Below are 22906 nucleotides of genomic sequence, written 5' to 3'. Positions count from 1 at the left end.
CCCAGGTTTGGGTGGGGGATTCTCTGATTATGCTGGCTCCTTTCTGCCACCAGCCACTTGGCCAATAGAGGGAAACCCCAGCCCCCCACTTCAACAGCCAGTATGTGCCTTTAAAACTCAGCAGGACATTTTAGAAGAAGCTTGCAAACTCTGTTTGAGAATATGTGTGTGCCTTTAAATCCCAGCAGGATGAAAGCTTCATGGGGCCAGATAAGCAGGCACAAGCCGTGGTGAGTGGGTGAAGTGTGCGAGTGAGGAAGAGAGCACAGTCCCTCTGTTTGTTTTGCATTTTTTTCAGAAGTTGTGTGTATAGTAAAATAGATAGTAAAGAATTAACTAGAATCTGATTATGGGATGGAGGAAAATTCTACCCCCTAGATTGTTTTCTTACTTTCATTTTGTTATGTTAGTCTAAAGCAGATTGTTACATTTAGCAACATCTGTAAGTAAGCAATTTATACCGTTGCCCCAGTGAAATCACAGAAGTGTGGGTTTGCAAACTATGTTTATTTTTGCTGCTCTGTGTGTGTGTGTCCCCATGTTTGGAAATGCTACCAAAGTCTGACAAGGAACCTGTAGGAGTATGACAAATTATACTTTCATTTAGTAGAAGTGCAGCTGTTGGGAACCCTTTGTAGGCAAAGAAAAGAATTAGAAAATTAAGACAGTCTTCAAGGGAACTGCATGGCTGTATTTTTATTTATTTATTTATTTTAGGAAATGAGAAAGTCTCCAGGCTCCAAAGTCCCCAGGTATTTCCTGAGTTTGACCTGGTAACCCTAGGTTGGTTGTTTGTCGGTGGGATGGAGAGAAGAAAGTGGGGAAAGGAGAGAGATGGTATGAGGCTTGCCAGTTAGAGGGAAAGAGGAAATAGTGAGGGGAGGGTGATGCAGGAGAAAGTGAGGTGTCCCTGGAGCTCTTTGCATGTTCCCAACTGCGTATGATCCCACTATCTGGCAATGCATGCACCTTGTTTTTTTTGGTAGAGGTTAGAGGCTGTAGAAAAACGAAAAGCTGACACAGAGGATGGGTAGGTTGGCTGCTGGATGGGAGCAAAGCAGAAATAGGTGGGAGGTTATTAAACCTTTCAGGGAAAGGGAAGGGGAAATAATATGGGAGGGGAAAATGAGACACATCCCACAAGTTTTTTGGGGTTCCCTGCTTATTAGAGCTCTCTCTCTCTCTCTGCTAGATTTTGGAGGGTGACTCCAGACAAATATCAGGCCTTTGCTTGAGGAGATGGTTGCAGACTTTCCGTATGCTAGCATTGTACAGAGGTCCTTGGGGGTTCATAGAAATATCCCTTTACAGAATTGTCAGATTTATACAGGAATGACTAATGGTTCAGTCCTATGCAAAATTATTCTTCCCTAAGCTCACTTATTTCAGTGGGAATAGCAATGCATACAATTGCAATGTAACTGCTACATCTCTCATCTCTTTATCTTAAGTAGATCACTCTCACGTTAGCCGTACTTGGGATAAGATGTATCTTCACACAACATGGAAACTACTTATCTCTGGCGTGAGCCCATACAGCTGCTGTATGCAACTGAAACTACGCAGTCAGAAGGATTTTTGTGGTCCTTTCTTACCAGATAGTAATGAAACTGGGAGAGCCTAGGGAATTGCCCACCCATATGCTTCTGGTACTATGACCAGTGTTCCCTCTAAGCTGAGTTAGTGTGAGCTAGCCTATACTTTTTTAGCCTCTGGCTCACACATTTTTGTCATAGCTCAGCAAGGCTCAGAGCAAACTAATTTATGCTGTAGCCAGATGGTTCATGCACAGCTTTAATGCTAGTAGCTCATAAAGCAGAATGTTTGCTCACAAGACTCCACACCTTAGAACGAACATTATGACATGTAGAATTCAGCAGTACAAGTTCATGGTACATGCACATACTCCCTTCCCATGATGTGTGAGACTGAAAGAAAGCTTCTCTTCATGCAACAAAGTCCATTTAACGAAAGTATCTGGTACCTCTTTGTATTTTCTTTTTTCTGGGATCAACATGGCAATGGTTTATAATAGTCTGTGCAACACTGAAATGTGCACATACAAAAAACCCAAGTAATTCCCCATGGGGAAAATGAAGGTCTATAACATATATAAATATTGTATAATAATATTCGTATAAAGTGTAATAAGGGTTAAGATTTTAAAATCTCAGATCCAAAGCTCTAGAGGTGTTCTAGGTCAGGGGTGGTCAATGGTAGTTCTCCAGATGTTTTTGCCTACAACTCCCATCAGCCCCAGCCATTGGCCAGGCTGGCTAGGGAAAAACATCTGGAGAGCTACCATTGGCAACCCCTGTTCTAGGGTATACATGGAATATACATAGTGTATATTTATCCACTGAAGCGTTGCTGTCAATATCAGCATAAGTTTTGGGCTGACCTTGGCATTGCAGTACATGAAGGCGTTCCCATCAGCTTTAAGGTCACAACATCTCTGAATCAGCATAAAAATATATCAATTTATAATAAATGTATGTAGATTGTTACTTTCAGTATTTATGTGTTTCGGTAAAATATCCAGCATATCATTATATACCATCATTGAAATAGGAAAGTGGGGGGTTTCCTTTTATTTATGATGGCTTTCATTATTTTTCTTCTTTTATGTTTTGGAAACACCATATTATATATGTTACTGATATTTGTAGGAGTTACACATATCTACAAAAGAATTCAGAGAGAGAGGAAAAATTAGAAATATGTACTGAGCTTCATTTATGACTTTTATTGAAATCTGTTACATTCTGAGGCTTCTTTACACATTACAGAGGACATAGGTTGGATCCAGGGTCTCCATTGTGTATCCTTTGTAACATAGTCACAGATGACTTGAGTTTCTCCTCAGTTTCAGGTTTGGTTTGCACCCCTGTTACAATCTGAATCAGGCATCATACATGTGCAAAGTGAGGATATTCAGCAATTCATGTCTGACATAGGGTGGAGACCCTGAACCCAACATCTGTTCTCTGTGATGAATAAAAGAGTAATTTTTAAAATCTATTCCTCCTGAAAATATTATTATTGATGTTATATATATTAATGTTATAATCCTCAGGGTGATACTTTGGCTGGAATTCGGGATTTGTTAGTAGTTGAGATGGGGATAGAGGAATTGAATAGTTTAAGTTAGATTAGATATTTATTGATATTAGTTTGGGCTCATTTTTTTTCCCTCTGGGAGAAGTTAATTGTAATGAAATGGGGTTTTTACATAGAGGTTCAGGAAGTACATCTGTTTCAAGGGTGAAAGAGAGATAAATTGGATGGCTTTGTTTGACATCAGGAGTGCCAGTTCCAGGCTGGGGATCTCAGTAATTGGGAGTAGAGAGAGATGTAGTGGGAGGAGGTCTTGGTATGGAAGGAGACAGAGATATAGTTATACTCAGTCTCCTTCCAACCTTCATTCCATCCCAAAATACATCAATAGGCAGGCTAGGAAGTTAACCCCTCCGTTGACGTGGATAAGACCACCAACATTGCAGAGTTACATTGCAGTGCAGGACACAGACCTGGCTTACATGACCAAGACCTGGACTAGGGAGGGTGAGAGAATTGTCTTGAAAGAACTCCAGGGCTCTCAGTCTTTCATCAGTTACAAACTGAAGGGCAGGGGGACACTCATCTGAGAGAGGTTGCTCTTCAGGACACTCCTCATTCCAAAGATCACCAGTATTGACTGTTTGGGCCTGGTGTAGGTCACTGAGGAGAATTTGGCTTATCACACCAGCGAACAGCCTGCTGAGCCTGCTAGAGGTGGTAGCTGGCTGGGTTCTGCATTTCCTGAGGTTGATAGTTTTGCTGCTCCTACCATCCATGCTGCTGCTCCTACCTCCTCACAGGCTTGGAACCAGGTGTATTCTGTGGCAGCACTAAACCTCTCCCAAGTTTTTTCAGGTCCCACACACTGAATTTGATCTTTGACATGGGGATTGTATATGGATCTGATTGCTAAAAACGTTGTGCTGTGGTCAAATCACTTTGACCTTCCTGTCATGAGCTGATTTATGCTCGCTTGTGGAGTCTAATGGATCCAACTTGTTTCCAGGATGCTCTGCAGGATCCAGTGCCCCCTGGTGGTTCATTGGATTACTTGATAGGGGACTGAAATTCCCAGCTCTCTGCAGCCACTGATGAAATTACTTCCTGACATCGACCGTTTTCGCACACAGCTTACCACAGAGTCACATTCCTGTTCTCTCCACAGCGTCCGTCGGATTTCCCATTATCTGTGCCGAAGTTACAGGAAGTGCCATGGCTTTTGCGTAGCAAACGTAAACCGCTAAAACCCAGTTTACATTTGCTGCGCAAAAGCCATGGCACTTCCTGTAACTTCGGCGCAGATAATGGGAAATCCGACAGACACTGCAGAGAGAACAGGAACGTGACCGCATGGTAAGCTGAGTGCGAAAACGGTCAGTCTCTCTATTCCCAGCCTAAATTATAGGCCTAAATGGTAGACATCAGAATTCAGAGATATGAAACGAGTTGAGATGGCTAGAGCAAGTCTGGTGATGAATTCATGACAAAGCTGCAAGAACATCATTCCACAGCACTGACAATCTCACTGAACTAACCTAATTGAAACCAGAAACATTAGAACAACCAGAACATCAACGTGCATCTTGGACTTTTAATGACAATAATAATAATAAATAATATTTATTATTTATTTATTACTTTAAATTTCTATCCCGCCCTCTCCGCAAGCGGACTCAGGGTGGCTAACAACATACATTTTTACAATTTAACCAATAAAACTACAATTTAAAATTATTTAAAACACTTAAACATTAAAACATTCCATTGCATTTTTGGTGCTGTATCACTATGATATAATTTAACATAAATATAAATGGTGATCATGGTACTCTTTAATGGTGTAGAGTGGCAGCTCTCTCCTAAATTTGTATCTCGCCCTTCCAGCCGAGGCAGGCTCAGGGTGGCTCACATAGCATAACATAGTATAAAACACATCAGGAATTAAAACAAGCATCATAAATCATATATACATAATATAAATCATACATATAAAACCATAAACATTAAAACCATCTAACTTCATTTTGCTGCTAAAATCTTGATGTTACGCATCTTTCAGTTTTCTCCATGGCGGCGGTATTCTTCTACAGTAGATTCCACATTAAGTAAAAGCCATCTGGAAGAGGGTCGTCTTGCATGCCCTGCGGTTCCGCAAGGCCTGCACCTCTTCTGGTAATTGGTTCCACCAGTGGGGAGCTGCAATTGAGAAGGCCCTTTTTCTGGTGACTTTCAGTTTGGCCTCCTTTGGCCCAGGGATTACCAGTAGGTTTTGAGAGCCAGATCGTAATACTCTCTGGGGAATATATGGGGAGAGATGGTCCCTAAGGTATCAGGTCCTCGGTCATATAGGGCTTTAACGGTAATAACCAGCACCTTGTAATGAATCCAGTACACTATTGGCAGCCAGTGCAGTTCCCACAGCCCCAGCTGTATGTGCTCCCGCCTAAGGAGCCCCAATAGCAGCCTGGCCATTGCGTTCTGCACTAGCTGTAGTTTCCGGGTTTGGCACAGGGGCAGCCCCATGTAGAGGGCATTACAGTAGTCCAACCTCGTGGATCTCTGTTGCCAGGTCGCCGCGATCCAGGAAGGGAACCAACTGCTTCACCTGCCTAAGATGAAAAAAGGCGAATTTAACAGTGGCTGCTGTCTGGGCTTCCATTGACAAGGCAGGCTCCAGTAGCACCCCCAAGCTACTCTATAAAATGTATGGAAATTATTTTATTGTATATTATGTTTTTAAATATTTTATGTTGCTTTTATTTGTTGTTAGCTGCCCTGAGCCCATCAGGGGAGGGCAGGATATAAATCTGATTAAACAAACAAACAAGCATCTTATAGGGTGTGTTTGAAATTCTATGAGATGTATACTACCCACCTCTATCTGTTTATCGGTGGCTGTCCTGATACCATCCTGGCTAATTTGGCTGAGGGAAGAAGAAGAAGAAGAAGAAGAAGAAGAAGAAGAAGAAGAAGAAGAAGAAGAAGAAGAAGAAGAAGAAGAAGAAGAAGAAGAAGAATTGCAGGTTTATACCCCGCCCTTCTCCCTGAATCAGAGACTCAGAGCGGCTTACAATCTCCTATGTCTTCTCCCCCCACAACAGACACCCTGTGAGGTGGGTGGGGCTGAGAGGGCTCTCACAGCAACTGCCCTTTCAAGGACAACTCCCAGGAGAGCTATGGCTAACCCAAGACCATTCCAGCATCTGCAAGTGGAGGAGTGGGAATCAAACCCGGTTCTCCCAGATAAGAGTCCACACACTTAATCATTACACCAAATTGGCTCTCACCATGGAATAAAAGCCATGGTGGAATGGTTAAAACCTGTGGTCATTTTGTAGAAAAATAGGTGGTGGAGCTCATCCAGGGATTGTTATGCAGCTGCACATACTATTCAATGGACAAGGAGGTGGAACTCTCAGAAGGAGGAGGTGGAACTCTCAGAAAGGTTCAGGAGCTGTGCTCCTGTGAGCTCCCACTGAATCTGAGGCCTGGTTAAAACAGAGTTGGCTGAGACTGAATGATTCCAAGATGAAGGTTCTGTGGCTGGGTCAAGAAGATTAAGGTCCGGGATGTCATCTCCCGACTCTTGATAGTGCACTATTGAGACCAGCTCCAACTGTCAAAAGTGTGAGCCCAGGTTGTGAATGTTGCCAGGCTGGTATTTTTCCAAATATGCCAAGTCAGTCAGGTAGCCACTGTAATCCATGCAATGGTCACCTCCAGGCTGAATTACTGTAACATGCTCCACATGAACCTACCTTTGAAGCTGACCTGGAAATTCTAACTGTGCAGAATGCAGTGCCACAGGTTCTCACAGGGATCCAGTGCACAGCACATATTCAGCCTTTTCTATATGAACTCATTGGCTTCTGGTGGAGAACCAGATCCAGTTCAAGGTTTTGGTGCCAACCTTTAAGGCCCTTAATGGTGTGGGACCCATGTACCTTCGGGACCACCTCTCTTGTATACTTCTAGAAGAGCACTGTGCTTTGTAGACTAAAATCTACTGAGATTCTAGGAGTTGGAAATGCATTACAAGATTGATTAAGGACACATATGGTCCTAGATAGAAATAATATCGCTGCGTTTCACTGATAAGGGATGAAGTTCCAGAGTTGCTATATGTAACAGTAGCGAACTCCCAGCTTTTTGCTTATCAGATATAGTTCTATTGAGAACCTTGTAGATTATATCACCCAACTCCATATTAGTGCCAGGTTCTTGAAGAATAATTTTGGAAATGGCAGCTGAATTAACTCACCATTGGATCGTTCTGCTGTATTGACCTTGATTTATATTTCTCGAAAGACTGTATGAGAGTCTTCTTAAAGAATGTAGTCACAGATTTATATTTATTATGAGATTTGTATAACAAACAATGTAATAAAACTTGGCAGGTGTATACTATATCCCAACTTGGTTATCATGGTGTTTCGTTATTCTTTATTATTGTTTCATGCCAACACCATGTCCTTTGTATTTTGTTGAATCCACCTGAAGGTTGGCAACCCCCATGTAACACTTTAACTAAATATTGCTTTAGATAAAGTTGCATAATTCATGATGTTAAGATCTGTCTGTATTGCCCTTTGAAGGAATGTGGTAAATTGAGATAACGTAGCATATCTTAAAGTACCTTTTTGAGTTTCTGCCTTTTCACTGATTGATGATCCTTTCCTCCCCTATGCCTTTATTATAGGGAAAAATGTTATGCAAATAGAGTAGCAATTTTGCTTAGCTCTGCAAATGATTAATCTTAAAATAATAAAAATGCACCAAACTCATCCTCTTGGTGTGATTTCAGCTAACCCTGAGGAGAAAGCTAGAAAAGACCCTTAGTACATAGTAGATGGCTAAGAATATGAGCATAAACCCTATAGTTTTTTGTTATTACATGAACTCTTGCAATGACAATGATGCTTTTCACCTCTCTAGGCCTTGCCATTTGTGGATCTCAGAATGGATTATAAAAGGATAGTGATTTAAGACCTGCAGATCCCCTGTGAGATAGGTAAGCATTATTATTCTCATTTTACAGATAGGGGAATCATCGACAGAGAGGTTTAGTGATTATTTCCTCCCCCCCCCACCACCACCACTGCCATCCCTGTCAAGGCAAAACCAGAAATATATCTCAGACATATTGTCTCTATAGTTTCTATCTTAAGCACATTATCATCCTTCTTTCAGTATAACCTCTCTGACTCTATTTCCCCAACTGTAAAGCAAGGATAATAATACAGATTTCTGTGTAGGCACATTTGTGTTCCAGCAGAAAAGTGAGGGGAAGAATAGTGCTGACCCCACTTTAGAACCCCGTCATATTCTTTCTCAGGATTTTAAAAAGTTTTCTCTTACACTTTGTGGAAATGAACTAATTCAGCAGGAGATTGGCTACCTTTCTTGGTACGGAAACTGTACAAGTTTCAAAATGGCATAGTTGAATTTTTGGTAGGTGATTTTAGAAATACTCATTGTATAAGGAAGCTGTTAGTAGTCTTCCAAAAACAGATTATTTTACCCATTCAGTATATGTAACAAGCATGAATTTGAGCAGACTTTGGAGAATGGTGGAAGACAGGAGGGCCTAGTGTGACTTTGTCCATGGGGTCACAAAGAGTTGAGCTGGACTGTGCGACTGAACAACAACAACATAATTCCATTACAGGCTAAACTTGTAAAAAAGAGTTTATTTAATAGTTACATTTGCAGAACTATGGCATAACATTTATCATAGATTAATTTATGCAATTTAATAAGATGCCTGAGTAACATCTTCCCCTATATGAAAACCACCAGGAAACCATGTCTGGGGAAAGGATTCTGTTGCAGGGATCAGAACTTCATTCACAGCAGTTGAAACCAATGATTATCTGATTTTTGAAGTGGAACTCTCACTTACAAACTTAGTGTATACAGTTTCCACTTTTAAACTTACTGAATTTTGGGGCAACTTGCAAATGACATCACTTCCTCATCAAGAAGGAGAAAGAAATGTAAAGAGTTTCACTTCAGTTAAACCTGGGCAAGTTTATATTTTAGTTTTTATGTTTATCATTAGTAGTGTTTCTTATGGACTTATCACACATATTATGCAGGGGCAACCCAAATTTGGCATTGAGCATCCAAGAACATCCTGTCCCAGATCTTCCTGCTCCTCTTCCCTATGACCAATTTGTGACAGAGTCACAACCTAATTTGGAGCCTTGACCTACTGTTTGAGAAACCACCATCTTTAATTCTCAGACACTCTTCTCCATGAATCCCCAGTATCTGCAAAAGATGAGGTGTTTACTGTGATTGTTGTGATGAGCAGGGTAGACCTGAATAGATACTACTATGATTAAGATCAGTCAAGATGAATTTCTTGAATTTAGAACAGTTATAGTCCCATGGAACTAAACTGACAAATCTAGTGTTGCCAACCTTAGCTTCTCTCTCTTTAACAAACAGGATTATATATTTATCCATTTATCTTGAACTTGATAAAGATTTGAAACAGTACACTTTGGATTCACCCACCATTGTCCATATATTTGTTTATATATTTGGAATTCATTTCTGGAATCTGTGTATCCATAATTAAGAATGTCTATTTGGAATTAGTGTTTTGTTGTGTATGACTGGCTATCACTAAATTATTCTTGTGTTGTTGTGCTTGAAAGTACTGTATTTTTGATTTGGATTCTCCATACTGCAGTCCATTGTTTTGATTGCTAACCTCCAGGTGAGGCCTGGAATTCTCCCAGGATTACAACTGGTCTCCAGACCACCTAGATCTGTTCACCTGAAGAAAATGGCAGTTGGGGTCATGGACTCTATGGAATCATATCCCCCCTGAGCTCCTTCCTTTACCAAAATTCCATCATCTGCAGGCCCCATCCCCAAATCTCCAGGAATTTCCCAATGTGGAGTTGGCAGCCCAACTTAAATCCCAGTCTTTCAGTTTAACTGATGTGAATATTTCTGCTCAATGTCGTTTGTCTTTCATGGAATCAAACTGTTTTACTAGTTTGTTGCTCCTGCTGACAAAATAGTTCTCTATTTATTTATTTTTATTTATACTCCACCCTATCCCACAAGCGGGCTCAGTCTGTGTATAGTATCATTGTCTGAGTATACATGCAGTAACTTAATGAGAATGAACTCAACAAGGATGTATTAGAATCCAGCATTACATGTTATATTAAAGATACTCATCCACTATTCAGAATTCATAGAATCATAGAATTGGAAGGGACCTCCAGGGTTATCTAGTCCAACCCCATGCACAATGCAGGAAACCCACAAATACCTACCCCAAATTCACAGGATCTTCATCACTGTCAGATGGCCATCTAGCCTCTGTTTAAATACCTCCAAGGAAGGAGAGCCCACTACCTGTTCCATTGAGGAATCGCTCTAACAGTCAGAAAGTTCTTCCTAAGGTTGAGCCAGAAACTCTTTTGATTTAATTTCAACCCACTGGTTCTGGTCTTACCTTTCGGGGCCACAGAAAACAATTCCACACCATCCTCTATATGACAGCCCTTCAAGTACTTGAAGATGGTGATCATATCATCTCTCAGCCGCCTCTTCTCCAGGCTAAACATCCCCAGCTCCTTCACCCTTTCCTCATAGGACTTGGTCTCCAGACCCCTCACCATCTTCGTCACCCTCCTCTGGACCCGTTCCAGCTTGTCTATATCCTTCTTCAAATGTGGTGTCCAAAACTGAACACAGTATATTCCAGGTGAGGTCTTACCAGAGCAGAGTAAAGCGATGCCATCACATCACATGATCTGGACACTATACTTCTGTTGATACAGCCCAAAATTGCATTTGCCTTTTTAGCCACTGCATCACGCTGTTGACTCATGTTCAGCATATGATCCGCTAAGACCCCTAGATCCTTTTTGCACATACTACTGCTAAGACAAGTCTCTCCCATCCTATAACTATGCATGGGATCTTTCCTATCAAATTGCAGAACTTTATATTTATCCCTATTAAAATTCATTTTATTGGTTTTATCCCAGTTTTCCAGCCTGTCAAGGTCATCCTGTATCCCCTCCCAATTTAGTATCATTGGCAAATTTATTAAGCATTCTCACTATTCCTTCATCCAAATCATTTATAAAGATGTTGAACAAAACAGGTCCCAGGACAGATCCTTGAGGCACTCCACTTGTCACTCCTCTCCAAGAGGATGTGGAACCATTCACAAGCACCCTTTAGGTGCGATCTGTCAACCAGTTATACAATGGGCGTTTTCGCACTCACCTTCAAGTGGTGCGACCACCCTCCTCACGCCGGCGGATCTGCAGGGATTTCGCACCAGAAGCGCCGGCGCACCCAAAAGAGCCGGCGACTTCCGTCGCGAAACCAGCTCAAACGGAAACCGCCAAGAAGCAGGAAAACGTTTGAGCTGGTTTCGCGACGGAAGTCGCCGGCTCTTTTGGGTGCGCCGGCGCTTCTGGTGCGAAATCCCTGCAGATCCGCCGGCGTGAGGAGGGTGGTCGCACCACTTGAAGGTGAGTGCGAAAATGCCCAATCAGTTAAGCACCCTTTGGGTGCGATCTGTTAACCAATTCATACACAGGAAAGTATTATGCACTATTATAAGGCCTTGCATATTGTTATATATGAGTGCATGAAAAAGGTATGTGTTTTCTTAGTGAGGACTTACTGCTGTTCAACTTTTATACATTTGACATTTGACCATTTATTTTACTTTCCATAAACATGAGGACATGATAAATACACTAACAGAATTACACCCTTCTAAACATATTGACCTCAATGATTCTAGAATGGTGAAATTCTGTTTAAGATTGGGCTATAAGACTGCAGTTCTAAACAGTTCTATTCAGAAGTAAGTTCTATTTTTTTCAGTGGAGCTTACACTCAGGAAAGCACACAGAGGCTGCAATCACACAGACTAAATAAATCACTTTCAATCTACTTTCCAACTGGATTTTGCCAGTTCATACAGTAAATTCAGTTGGAAAGTGGATTGAAAGTGCATTATTTAGAATTGCAACCTTAGAATTGCAGCCTAAATGTTACCTTTGAGAAAGAAAGCTTCCCTGGGTTCAGTTTAAAAAATGTGGTGATGTGGTTAAAAGAGCTGGAATAATGTCTGGGAGAACCAGGTTTGGATCCCGATTGTGCCTTGGAAGCTCACTGGATGACCCTGGGTAGGGTTGCCAAGTCCAATTCAAGAAATATCTGGGGACTTTGGGGGTGGAGCCAGGAGACTTTGGGGGTGGAGCCAGGAGCAAGGGTGTGACAAGCATAATTGAACTCCAAGGGAGTTCTGGCCATCATATTTAAAGGGACAGCACACCTTTTAAAATGCCTTCCTTCCATAGAAAATAATGAAGGATAGGGGCACCTTCTTTTGGGGCTCTTTTGGGGCTTTTTGGGGCTTTTGAAACTTGGGAGGTATTTTGGGGAGAGGCACTAGATGCTATATTGAAAATTTGGCACCTCTACCTCAAAAAACAGCCCCCCCAGAGCCCCCAATAACCCGCAGATCAATTCCCCATCATTCCCTATGGGAATCGTTCATGGAGGTGCATAATGGCTGTGGGCGTGGGGCTTCCCCCGCCGGCCAGCTGGCTGGGGGAGGGAGGAAGCCTGTAAAACCGGGGGATCCCCCGCTGGGACCTGGGGATTGGGAAGCCTAACCCTGGGTCAGTCACACTTTCTCAGTCTAACCTATTTCACAGAGCTGTTGAGGAGGTAAAATGATGAAGGGGAGAACAATGCAAGCTGCTTTGAGTTCCCATTGGAATGAAAGGTGGGGTACAAACAAACTCTGTGCTTCCAATCCCAACTTGCAGTCTGTCCCTCCTTCAGTTGATCTTTCTAAAGGCTTCCATTGCCTCTGTTAGTATGAGCAAGGAATTCTGCATAGCAGATGTTTCATCAATACTTCCTTGCTAAATATCTTAGTTGATTCATATCCATGTATTTTTCCAATACCAGTGATATTACACTGTTGTACACTATCACTTTCATAAATGTTTGTGGCAGCATTTCACGAGACTGTTAAGGTTGCCAGTATAGTTACCATCTCTGGTTGTGAAACTTCTGGAGATATGGGATGGAGTCTGGGGAGGGGAGGGACCTCAACAGGGTATATCCATAGAATCCACCCTCCAAAACAGCAATTTTCACCAGGGAAACAGGTTTCTCTGGCAATTTCATTTGCCAACCACCAGGTGGAGTCTGCAGGTTAGAGATGGACATGAACTGGGAAAATGGAGGCTTATCACGGTTTGTGGTTGTGGGATCTCAAACCAGTTTGTTTTATGACATTTGTGATGCAGTAGAATGCTCCACCTGCAGGCCAGAGCTGCCAAACTTGCCCAATTCTCCAACCAAAGGAAGATTACCCCATTTTTTCCCTTCTGACTCTGCAATCCTCAATTCCCAGCCTTCCTGGGGTCTCCCTTTTTGACCTGGCCTCATCTGCTAGCCTGTATGTGACTGTCCCGTGGGCCAGTTTCCCAGAATTCCTGTTGAATGCATCCAAGGGAGATCACCTCCCCTTTTCTTCTGAACCCCCAATCCTCAGCTTCCAGGCCTTCTGGGGTCCTCCTTTTGGTCTGGCCTCCCTCTAATTGTCCCATGGGCTGGTTTCCTGGAATTCCTGCCACTTCTATCAAAAGGAGATTGCCCTCTTTTCTTTTTGACCCTGCAACCCTTGACTTCTGGGCCTCTTGGGAGCCCCCTTTTTGGCCAAGCTTCATCTGTCAGCCTCCCTCTGAGTGTCCCACAGGCCAGTTTCCTAAAGTTTCCACCAAGGAGATCAAAAAGGAGATCACTTTCCCCTTTCTCCCCCCCCCCCCAAGCTTCGGATCTCCACCTCCTCTCCTGCATGTTAAAACTGCCAGAGTGCACCCCCCCCCTCAGCCTCTCCTTCATCTCCTTCCACCCCCAACCCAGGCTCTTTCATGCTTTCCTCCATGCTGCCAGGTCCCATAGTGTTTGGAGGACCATTAGGGCTGCAGAAGTCCACCCCCTGTTACTTTGATGATTAATTGATTGGTGCCAGCATGTCTGCTGCATGAGCCACTGGCACGAACTGCATGAACCTCTGTAAAAACCATAGTTCATGGGAAGTTTGTTGCAGGTGCAATCACATGACCCTTGGCTCACCAACCACAAACCAAGCAATTTTCATGATGGATTTAGGTTCCTGATGAGGTTCATGCCCATACCTAGTGGAGATCTGCCAGAACTGCCGCTGATCACCAAGTCACCAATATCAGTTCTCCTTGAGCTAATGGCTGCTGTGGAGGATGGAGTCAAGAGTATTATAACAAGCAAAGGTCCCTCCCTCACCATAGCCACCCTTCCCAAGTTCCACCCCCAAGTCTTTATGAATTTCCCAACCCAGATTTGACAACTGTGGAATTACTTGTTGGGAATTACTATTTTCTATAAATTAACTTCTATATACGTTAAACAGGTTAAAATAGGCTAAAGCAAATTCAGGAATTGCTCTCCTTGGAAAACTGATTCAATCAAATCAGAAATCTAATGTATATTCTAATAGATTTTTAATTGAAGGTGTCCCTCCAGAGGTTTGTAGAACTCTGTGATGATACTGCTGAAACAGATTTGCTTGATTTTATCAATACTTTAGAGGTGGTTTTCCAAACAGAAAATACCATGTTTGTATTATTTATTTATTTTAGTAAATTAAGTTACTTTTAAAATACCACTTTTTAGATATTTAAAATCATATTCTGTTATTTCTTGTGGGAAATTATCTTAAGGGTTTTTTTATATCTTTGCTGTGATTTACATGACTAAACTCAGCAGAGAGAAAACCTAATTTTACTTTGATCTCAGCAATTCCCTCTCACAAAATCTCTTCAACACTGTTTATCCATATGGTTTTTGCTACTTTGATATCAAAACTTTTAAGAGAAAAAATGCAAAAAAAAGTACTTCAAGAAGTTTTTAATGCATTATGATTAAGTAAAACCATAACAAAAGCTAAACTATATTTAAATTTAGATAATATTGAAACAAAAAGTGAAAAGATGTTTCTTTTTGGAAAACATATATATTATTTTTCTCAGGACTTGGGGGGGCGGGGTGCTCAGTACTCACCAATACTACTGAATACTTGCATCTTGGGATTGGGGGCTCCCAAGTCCTGAAGGGGGAATGGTTGGAAAGCAACACAACCTTATATGTGAGTATCAGCACTTTTTTTGAAAAAGGGACTGTTTTTTCTGTTCTAGCAGTTTGATGAATAATGCTGAAAGAAGAAGAGCTGCTTAGATTCCTGCAAGATGCCCATACTAACATCATGGAATTCTTGAGGGTTTTTTTCCCCCCTTAGAAGAGCTGAACCAACCTTTCTCAATTTCAAAAGCAGTTTACTATGAGGACAACAGACTTGTGTGGGGTGGGGTGTTTGTCTTTCTATAGTTTTTTATCCTGCTCTTCTTCTGATCAACTGAGGATGTTATCTGTAGCTTTCTCCCCTCCTCCATTTTTATCCTTCTGTGAAGAAGGCTATGCTAAGGAAAAGTGACCAAAGGTCATCCAGATGAGCATTGTAGTTGACTTCAGTGGACTTTCAAGAGTATAAGTCTGCTAGGAGAGCACTGTAAATCACTTTGGGACTCATATAACTATTTTTACAGTTCTTTGGATCATAGCCAATGTAGTTTTCTACAATTTAGGAACTTGAGATTTTACAACTAATCTGCATATGTGTAAAAATCAGTGTAAAAATAGTAGCACTGTTCCGGACCCCAAATAAAACATCAGCTTACATACAATAATGATGTCAATCTCCTTAGAAGCAAATTTTAATCATAATTCATTAGCTCAAAATGCAATAAAATTAAGGATTTTTTTTTAAAACTTCCATAGCCTCATAATTTATCTAAGGTGATCAAATGCTTTTTTCTTATGAACTTGGTCATACTAAATAAGCTTCCCAGATCACAGCCTCAGTACACCTTTTTTGTATAATGCCTCTTCACTTTAAAAAGACTGCAGGGTGCATCTCACATTCAGCTGCAAGCTATCAAATTGTTTGTTTAGACAATTTGTGTACTTCTCAAAGTAAAACATGTTAAAATCATAAAAATAATAAACAGTAATAATCATTAGTCCTTATGAAAGTGAAAGTATAATGTGTATACAGTATAGAAAGTGAAAATGTGACTCTGCCCTGAATTAGTATATGCTAAGTGCCAGGAGTGGTAGATGATCTTACAATAATTCTCTTGAAAGATGTATGCAAGGAAGAATTATATCCCTTTTAACTTTATTTAAAAAAAAAACCCTTATACTAAATATCATCCTAACTTCTGATATACTTTTTGTTGTGTCATGTAATTCTGTCCTAGTTTGTTTGTTTGTTTTTAAATACTGCTCAGATTAGATTCTAATGGTAACAGTTTATTTGTATAAAATATTTACATTTATTGCCACCCAGTGGTCTCAGGGAATGGTTGGAAGGCACACATTGCAGTTTTAGGTCTGGTTGGGAGACAGGCTTGCCATTGTTCTACTGTGAGAGGAATTCCCAGCTCCCAACAGTTTCTCACATGATGTTCATTAGCGAAATGGAACAAGAATTATGATTTCCCTCTCTGGTAGATGATGATTCTGTGGTAGATGAAAAGGAATTTTCTATCATATTTTGAGAGTAATGGCATAAGATAAAAAAATAGGTATTAAATGGAATTAATGCATTATTGAAGGTATAGAGTGTTTTGTTAGTTTTATGTTAGGATATTGGTCAAATGAAATAAGATGGCAGGTATTCAGTCATCTTATTGGGATCATGTTTCTTTTTAAATAAAAGCAGCCAGTGGAGGACTGGGTTTATAATCTAGTTGGGAAAATGACATGGGGTAGGGGCTTTAAGTATTTCCTATAATCAAAGTCTCTCTATTAGCCCATTCTTATAGACAAGCTGATTCTATGGTAAGGGTTGCTGAATAGACTATATTCACATTACATAGGAAATTTCATCATCAACAATGGAATAGTCAATTCCAGCAATGAATAGCTGGACAGGGTGAAGAGAATCACTTGAAGAACTGAGTTGTTGCAGGGAAATATTACTATGTCGATCACCCTTGATTTCTAAGCTTAGCCAGGCTGAAAGATAGTAGTTCAGTTCTACTCTAGATCACTAGAGTGGACAAAGAAAATATATATGGAGGAGGTGGTGGTTGTTTTTAAAGTCATTGCAATACTTGACTCTGGTAACTGTAGGAACAATTGGACAGACTCCAGTCACTACAAGCTGCAATCCTTACATTTATTTAGGGATAACTGCTACTAAAATCAGAGGGACATACATCTCCAATTGATTTCACTGGGGAGTATTAAGCATGTGCTTAATTCTCTCCAGCTGAAATAAATCAGATTTTTAAATGGCTTCCTTTGAATGAATTGTGCAGAATCTTTCATTACCATTGGTATATAAAAATGAAGAACTGTAGCACAATTTTTACTGTTTCTTTGATTTAACATAGAGTACCGACAGTATATCAAATTCCATATTTTTTCTAAAATATATATATTAATTTTCCAGAAAACTACAATTTTATAACAAAAAATACAATTTTTATAACAAAAAACTGTATTGAGGCTAACAATTGTTAGAGTAAAAATTATTTAATCACTTAATATATAGCAATAATTTTGAGGCTATATGGAATCAGATTCCATATTTAATGTTTTTTTACTATTGTCTCAGATAATACCTGAAGTTTCTTTCTTTTCCCCAACAGCACGGAAAAGGATATGCTAGTCAATTCTACGGGACTTACCTGAAGCAGCATGATTTGCACAAAAGTCGACCAACAAAAGCATCAACTTTTCAACTTCATTATCTTGGCCATCCAATTCTGTGTTAACTGAAGAATTACTGTGCTGTTGGAAACATCATGGCCAACAATAGGACCTAACTGCTCTCAGCAGGCCTGAGAAATGAGTTGAAATGTATGGAACTGTAGAAACTTCAAGAGGCAACTGATTTTTGCCTCTCTGATCAGTGTGTGCCTGTTTACAGCACTATATAGCTCTCTCTTTCTCTCTCTTTCTCTCTCTAAAATGTCACTGAGCCCTTTAGATGTTTATATTCGCCACAAGAAGCCAATCGTACAGATTTTAAAAAAAGGAAACATGCATTATAAATGCAATATCACTGTTTTAAACTTGACTGTTTTATATTATTTTTGTGTGATCAAGTGTCCCCCAAACTATTCCAACTTTACAAAAGAAATTGTGAACCATGTTCTTTTCACCTGTGGGTCATGAAAATGTTGTTAATCTAAAGACCCACAAAATATCAAAGACATTATGTAGTTTATACACCGTGTTGCAAAGTGTTTACTGTACTATTTCAAAGCTTCTAAATAAATATAAAATATATATATTATATTACATATAATTTTCCGGGAAACGTGGTACCATTTAGTTGATTTTTAAATGAATTCATACAGTCCTCACCATACACTAAAGTGAGAAGGTAATTCAGGGTCCTTAAATTATCCTTGCCTAAACAATAAAATAAATCTTTAATAATACTTCCCCACTTTTGTACTTTGGTCAATCCTGTTTGTCCTTGTTAAAAAAAAAAAAAAAGCTGTAAGCAGCAACAGTTTTTTTTTTTTCCTGAAAGTTGTACTGAATTTTCAATGCCAAAGATACAGCTGTCAATAATTATGAAAATGAGCACTGACTATGTACTATCAAAAGTATATATATCAACCTCCATTATTTTAATTCTATTTCTATGGCTTTTAATTTGGAATCAAAAAACTTTTTATAAAGGCGCTATAAACTCACATGTATATGTTGTTGAAAAGTACACTGGGTGTCTGTACATTTTGCAATGTAAGATATAATGTAAGCAGAGATAACTATTTTAAGGCAACATTTTCCCTCCTCACCCATAACTGATAGCTAACATTCATCGTCCTTTTACATTTTGTGCAAATATATTTCTTCATGCTGGCTTGCAGTAGTTTTTGAAATAGACCATTCTCAAAGACATACATGTCACCAAGCCATTAATTTGAATTTGTCTCTTACAAAAAAAAAAAAAAAAGCAATTTGAAGTTAGGACTAGACTGTACCAACTTCACTGGTAATCAGTTTGGTCTCTCCTGTGTTATTTTTGTAGTAATTTCGTGACTTGACAAATCTCAGAAAGGGTATTTTTATTAGAAAATAATAAATTATTCTAAAACTCAAAATCTGGCAAAGTAAAGTTGAACTTTACTTTCATGTTCTCTGACTATAAGTACCATTGGGGGAAAAGTGATAAGGTGTGTGTGGGGGGGTTTGTTCTTGCTCTGGCGTCTTTTTTCTGATGACTACTTGTCAAGTGTTCAAAAGAAACCATAAAATTCTGCTTGTGATAACAGCAACTGTTTCAGATGAAGGTGCTTAGATACAACAGCCCTTTGAACAAGGGAAAAACATAATCTTTCAGAAAGGTTTTGGATCACATCCAAGGACAATCAATTTGCATCCTGGCTCATACTGTTCACAGGGTAAAAGAAAAAAAAGACTCAGTGTTAGGGTGGAAAAAGTGGCTCTTTTTAAAAAAGAAATAAAAAGACTGTTACATTGATCCAGAGCCCCATATGTACAGTGATGCACACATGGAGCTTTTGTGCATGCAGGCTTCCCCATTTACTTCAGTGAATGGGAGAGCTCTGTATATGCTTCCATTTGCACTTGTAGGTTCATGTGTATCAAATGATCCTTGGCTGCAATTTTTTTTGCTAGATGAGACCAACAGTCCCTCTGGAGTTTATCCCATCAGTCATTCTCCATTATATTCCCATTAATATGAATGGGAACTGTGTATAGATAAGTTTCAAATGTTGTACTATGTAGCTACATAGTTTCCAAAGTCTTAACAATATTCCTTCTAAATACTTTTAATGCATATTTCTAAACTCGTCATATATCTACAAGGATTTATTGGGATCCTTTTAACAATGTATATTATATATGAATCACAGAAAAAGCACAGAAAATGTCCATAAATTTAAGAAAATACCACCGTGAAATCTTCTTTAGCTTTAGGTAATGAGAGTTTTGGTCACCTCTATGCCTTGTTCATTTTTTTTGAAAAATGGGCTATTTTAGTAATGAAGTATGTGAAGAATATTTCATTTGAAGAAATCTGTCAACCTGTTGCTGCTTTTAAGGCAAAAATTGGAATGCCCATCTTGGAACTGTTTTTGCTTTATTTTTATATCCTCTCTAAATTGGGGTACATGCTATAAATTAGGGTTGTTTCTAGTCCTGTGGAGAAAAAAAAATTACCTTTTCTTTTTTATAGACTATTAAAGTGTTTTGATTTACTGAGATGTTGCTCACATTTTGCATGCAACTTTTTGGAAGAAATATAGTTACATTGCTACAATGTTATCTGTTTTTGCTAATGCATTTTTTCCATCTCTCTGCATATAATAACTATATGTAATAGGCATATGTATACATCCATTCATTTCATGCTTTAGTCTTCCCTTATCCACACATCACTTAATATGAACAATATAACAGTTAATTCAAAGCAGGGGAAATGATTGAGTTGGGCTTTGAATAGTGAATGGCCTATCCAAGAAAATAGTGTACAATTACATGACTTGAGGGAGACCCATATTTTCTCATTCTCCTGCTTAATAGGATGAGATATACTTGTGGTAAAGTTACTACTATGTGACTTAATGATGCCATATCACTTGCTGAATATTTCATTTGAATGTGTCCTCATTTGGTAATTTATGACATTTACCATCCAATCAAAACCCATTGAAATTAGATTTGTTTCCTGACATGGTAAATAAAAGGCGGCTCAACTCAATTAGTTCACTACTCAAAACCAATGTGAGAAAACCAGCTCCTTGACATCATAACTAAATAATTTTTTATTTAAAAAAACCCCAAAAAAACCTTGAATCAGGCCTTCCTTCACAATGTTGGATACATCAGGAATCATCCTGCCTTGTATTTGCTAGCAATTCTACAGAAAAATGTGAGTACAAGCTTCTACTAGATTTCAATGTTTACATTTTAACTTCATAGACTTAACAGGCCTGTACTACTGTTGCTGTAGATATGAAATGGAACTGGAAATCTGTGGTGAGGGTTGTTTCAAGACTCCCAAATCCTTGCGCTGCCATTCTCCCATGAATCGTGGGGGTGTCTGCATAGCATTGAAAGCAGGATGAGTTGTGATATTTTTGCCAATGAAATAACTGTGAGCCTCCAGGTACAAGCCTGGAGTTCTCCTGATCCCAGCCTGCATAATCTACTTCTAGAGAGCTGCTCATCATACATTTTTTAATGCTAGTAGAAAGAATAATCTAAGGTGTGTGACATAGTTCTGTTGCTGAATCTAAACCAGGATTGTATTTGAATAATGATCAATGTGAGAAACTATCTACTTTATGTACGCCATTCAGATCTCTTTCAAAAAAAGTGCAGAGTATAGGAATAATTACTAAGTTTATAAAGAAATATTCCTAAAATGGAGAAAGAATATGTAGCCCTGCAGGCTGGTAAAGGCAGCATTTACGGCATATTTTTAAAAAACAATTTCCATCACATTCAAAACAAATACCATTGGTGAATATGTTGCTTTTGCATCTTTCTTACAACAAATATATGTGTCAAAATCTTGTAACATAATAAAAAATAGGGATGTTTTTAAAGCCAGTAGACTGGATTTTTCAACTGTTAAGTTGTTTGATTTTTTTCCCACCTCCAAAGCAAAAAAAAAATAAAGCATTTAATTTTTTTGCTTTCCTGAACCATATTTAGAAGGCTAAGATATTTAAAAAAAAATAAGCTTCTGAGGGATAAATATGTGAAATGACATGTAAATATTGTCAGTCAGTCAATACCTTTATTGGCATGTAAATATAGCCAGAATCCACAAGACTGTACTGAGTTGGGTACACTCCCTCCAACAATATATCTCTGTGCTCTGACTGGCTTTCCTCAGCAAGCAGAATCATGAACCAGATTGAGGAGCTGCTGTGTTTTCAGCAGCAACAGCTTAAGCTGCAGGTCTAAAGTAATTTCATGATCCTGGTCAACACAGGTCAGTTATAATTATTTTAGGGTATAACACATTGGGAACTGTAAATAAAGCCTGATGTTTTAGTTGTTAAAATATAATTTGGATTTTAATTACAGGTTTCTGTCCAAAATAAATATATGGACTCACCCTGCAGTGTAAGGTGGAAATGTAGTATGAACATGCAACTCAGCTTTTTAATGAAATGGGAGGTGAGAGAATTAGAACAAAAATTCATCCCTTTATTGTGTGTATTTAAAATTTCAGGCAGATACTGGATTGTACCAGTCAGCTTTTTCACCAAATCTTTTCCCTTCATACTACATTTTCAGCCTGCTTGACTTTTATACATATAGGCTACATGATTCTCAGTATAGCCTACTTTGGGTGGTCAAAGAGGACCCATCCTTCCTTTGTAACAAGCAGAAATGCTGGCTGGATCCAACTCATGGTGACCAGGGGCCACCTATTTATTAACAGGAATAACTGCATTCCTTTTATTACTTAGGGATGGGAACTCCTCAAGAACTGTCATACTTTCATGGCTCCATAGAGTGTTTTGGATATCCTTTGCCATTGTCTCACTTGGGTTTATTAATCTTATTTGTTTCCATAATGTCAAAGCAGTGATTCAGCAGTCCTTTTGAAAGCGCGGGACACATAGACTTCTTCAGCTGCAAAACTTCCTCAAAAGCAAAGGGAGAGGCACACCAAGCTATCCTCATTGAAGAAAATGAGATCTGCACATAAAATACTGATTGGGTCTGT

The 22906-nt window shown here is 39.4% G+C and overlaps 1 protein-coding gene across 16 annotated transcripts in view; it reads left to right on the top strand.

The window, feature by feature from the left end:
- PCDH10 (protocadherin 10) overlaps positions 1-19351 on the top strand; it is a 66877-nt gene extending 47526 nt beyond the window's left edge. For 9 of the 16 annotated variants that reach the window (XR_009555805.1, XR_009555807.1, XR_009555806.1 and 6 more), the window contains one exon: positions 17826-19351. Coding sequence is in view for 4 of the 16 variants with exons in the window: in XM_060246784.1 (XP_060102767.1) it covers positions 17826-17845 (20 nt within the window). In the remaining 12 variants the exon portion in view is untranslated. Of the gene's footprint in view, positions 1-7995; positions 8072-17825 lie in introns of all 16 variants that reach the window. The other 7 variants (XR_009555808.1, XR_009555803.1, XR_009555802.1 and 4 more) reach the window with 1 other exon arrangement.
- The last annotated feature ends 3555 nt before the right edge of the window (positions 19352-22906 follow it).

Source organism: Heteronotia binoei, chromosome 9, assembly GCF_032191835.1.
Source record: "Heteronotia binoei isolate CCM8104 ecotype False Entrance Well chromosome 9, APGP_CSIRO_Hbin_v1, whole genome shotgun sequence".
In the NCBI taxonomy this organism is placed as follows: Eukaryota; Metazoa; Chordata; class Lepidosauria; order Squamata; family Gekkonidae; genus Heteronotia; species Heteronotia binoei.
The sequence above is the reverse complement of the archived record's forward strand: the minus strand, read 5'-3'. Positions and strand labels throughout refer to the sequence as shown.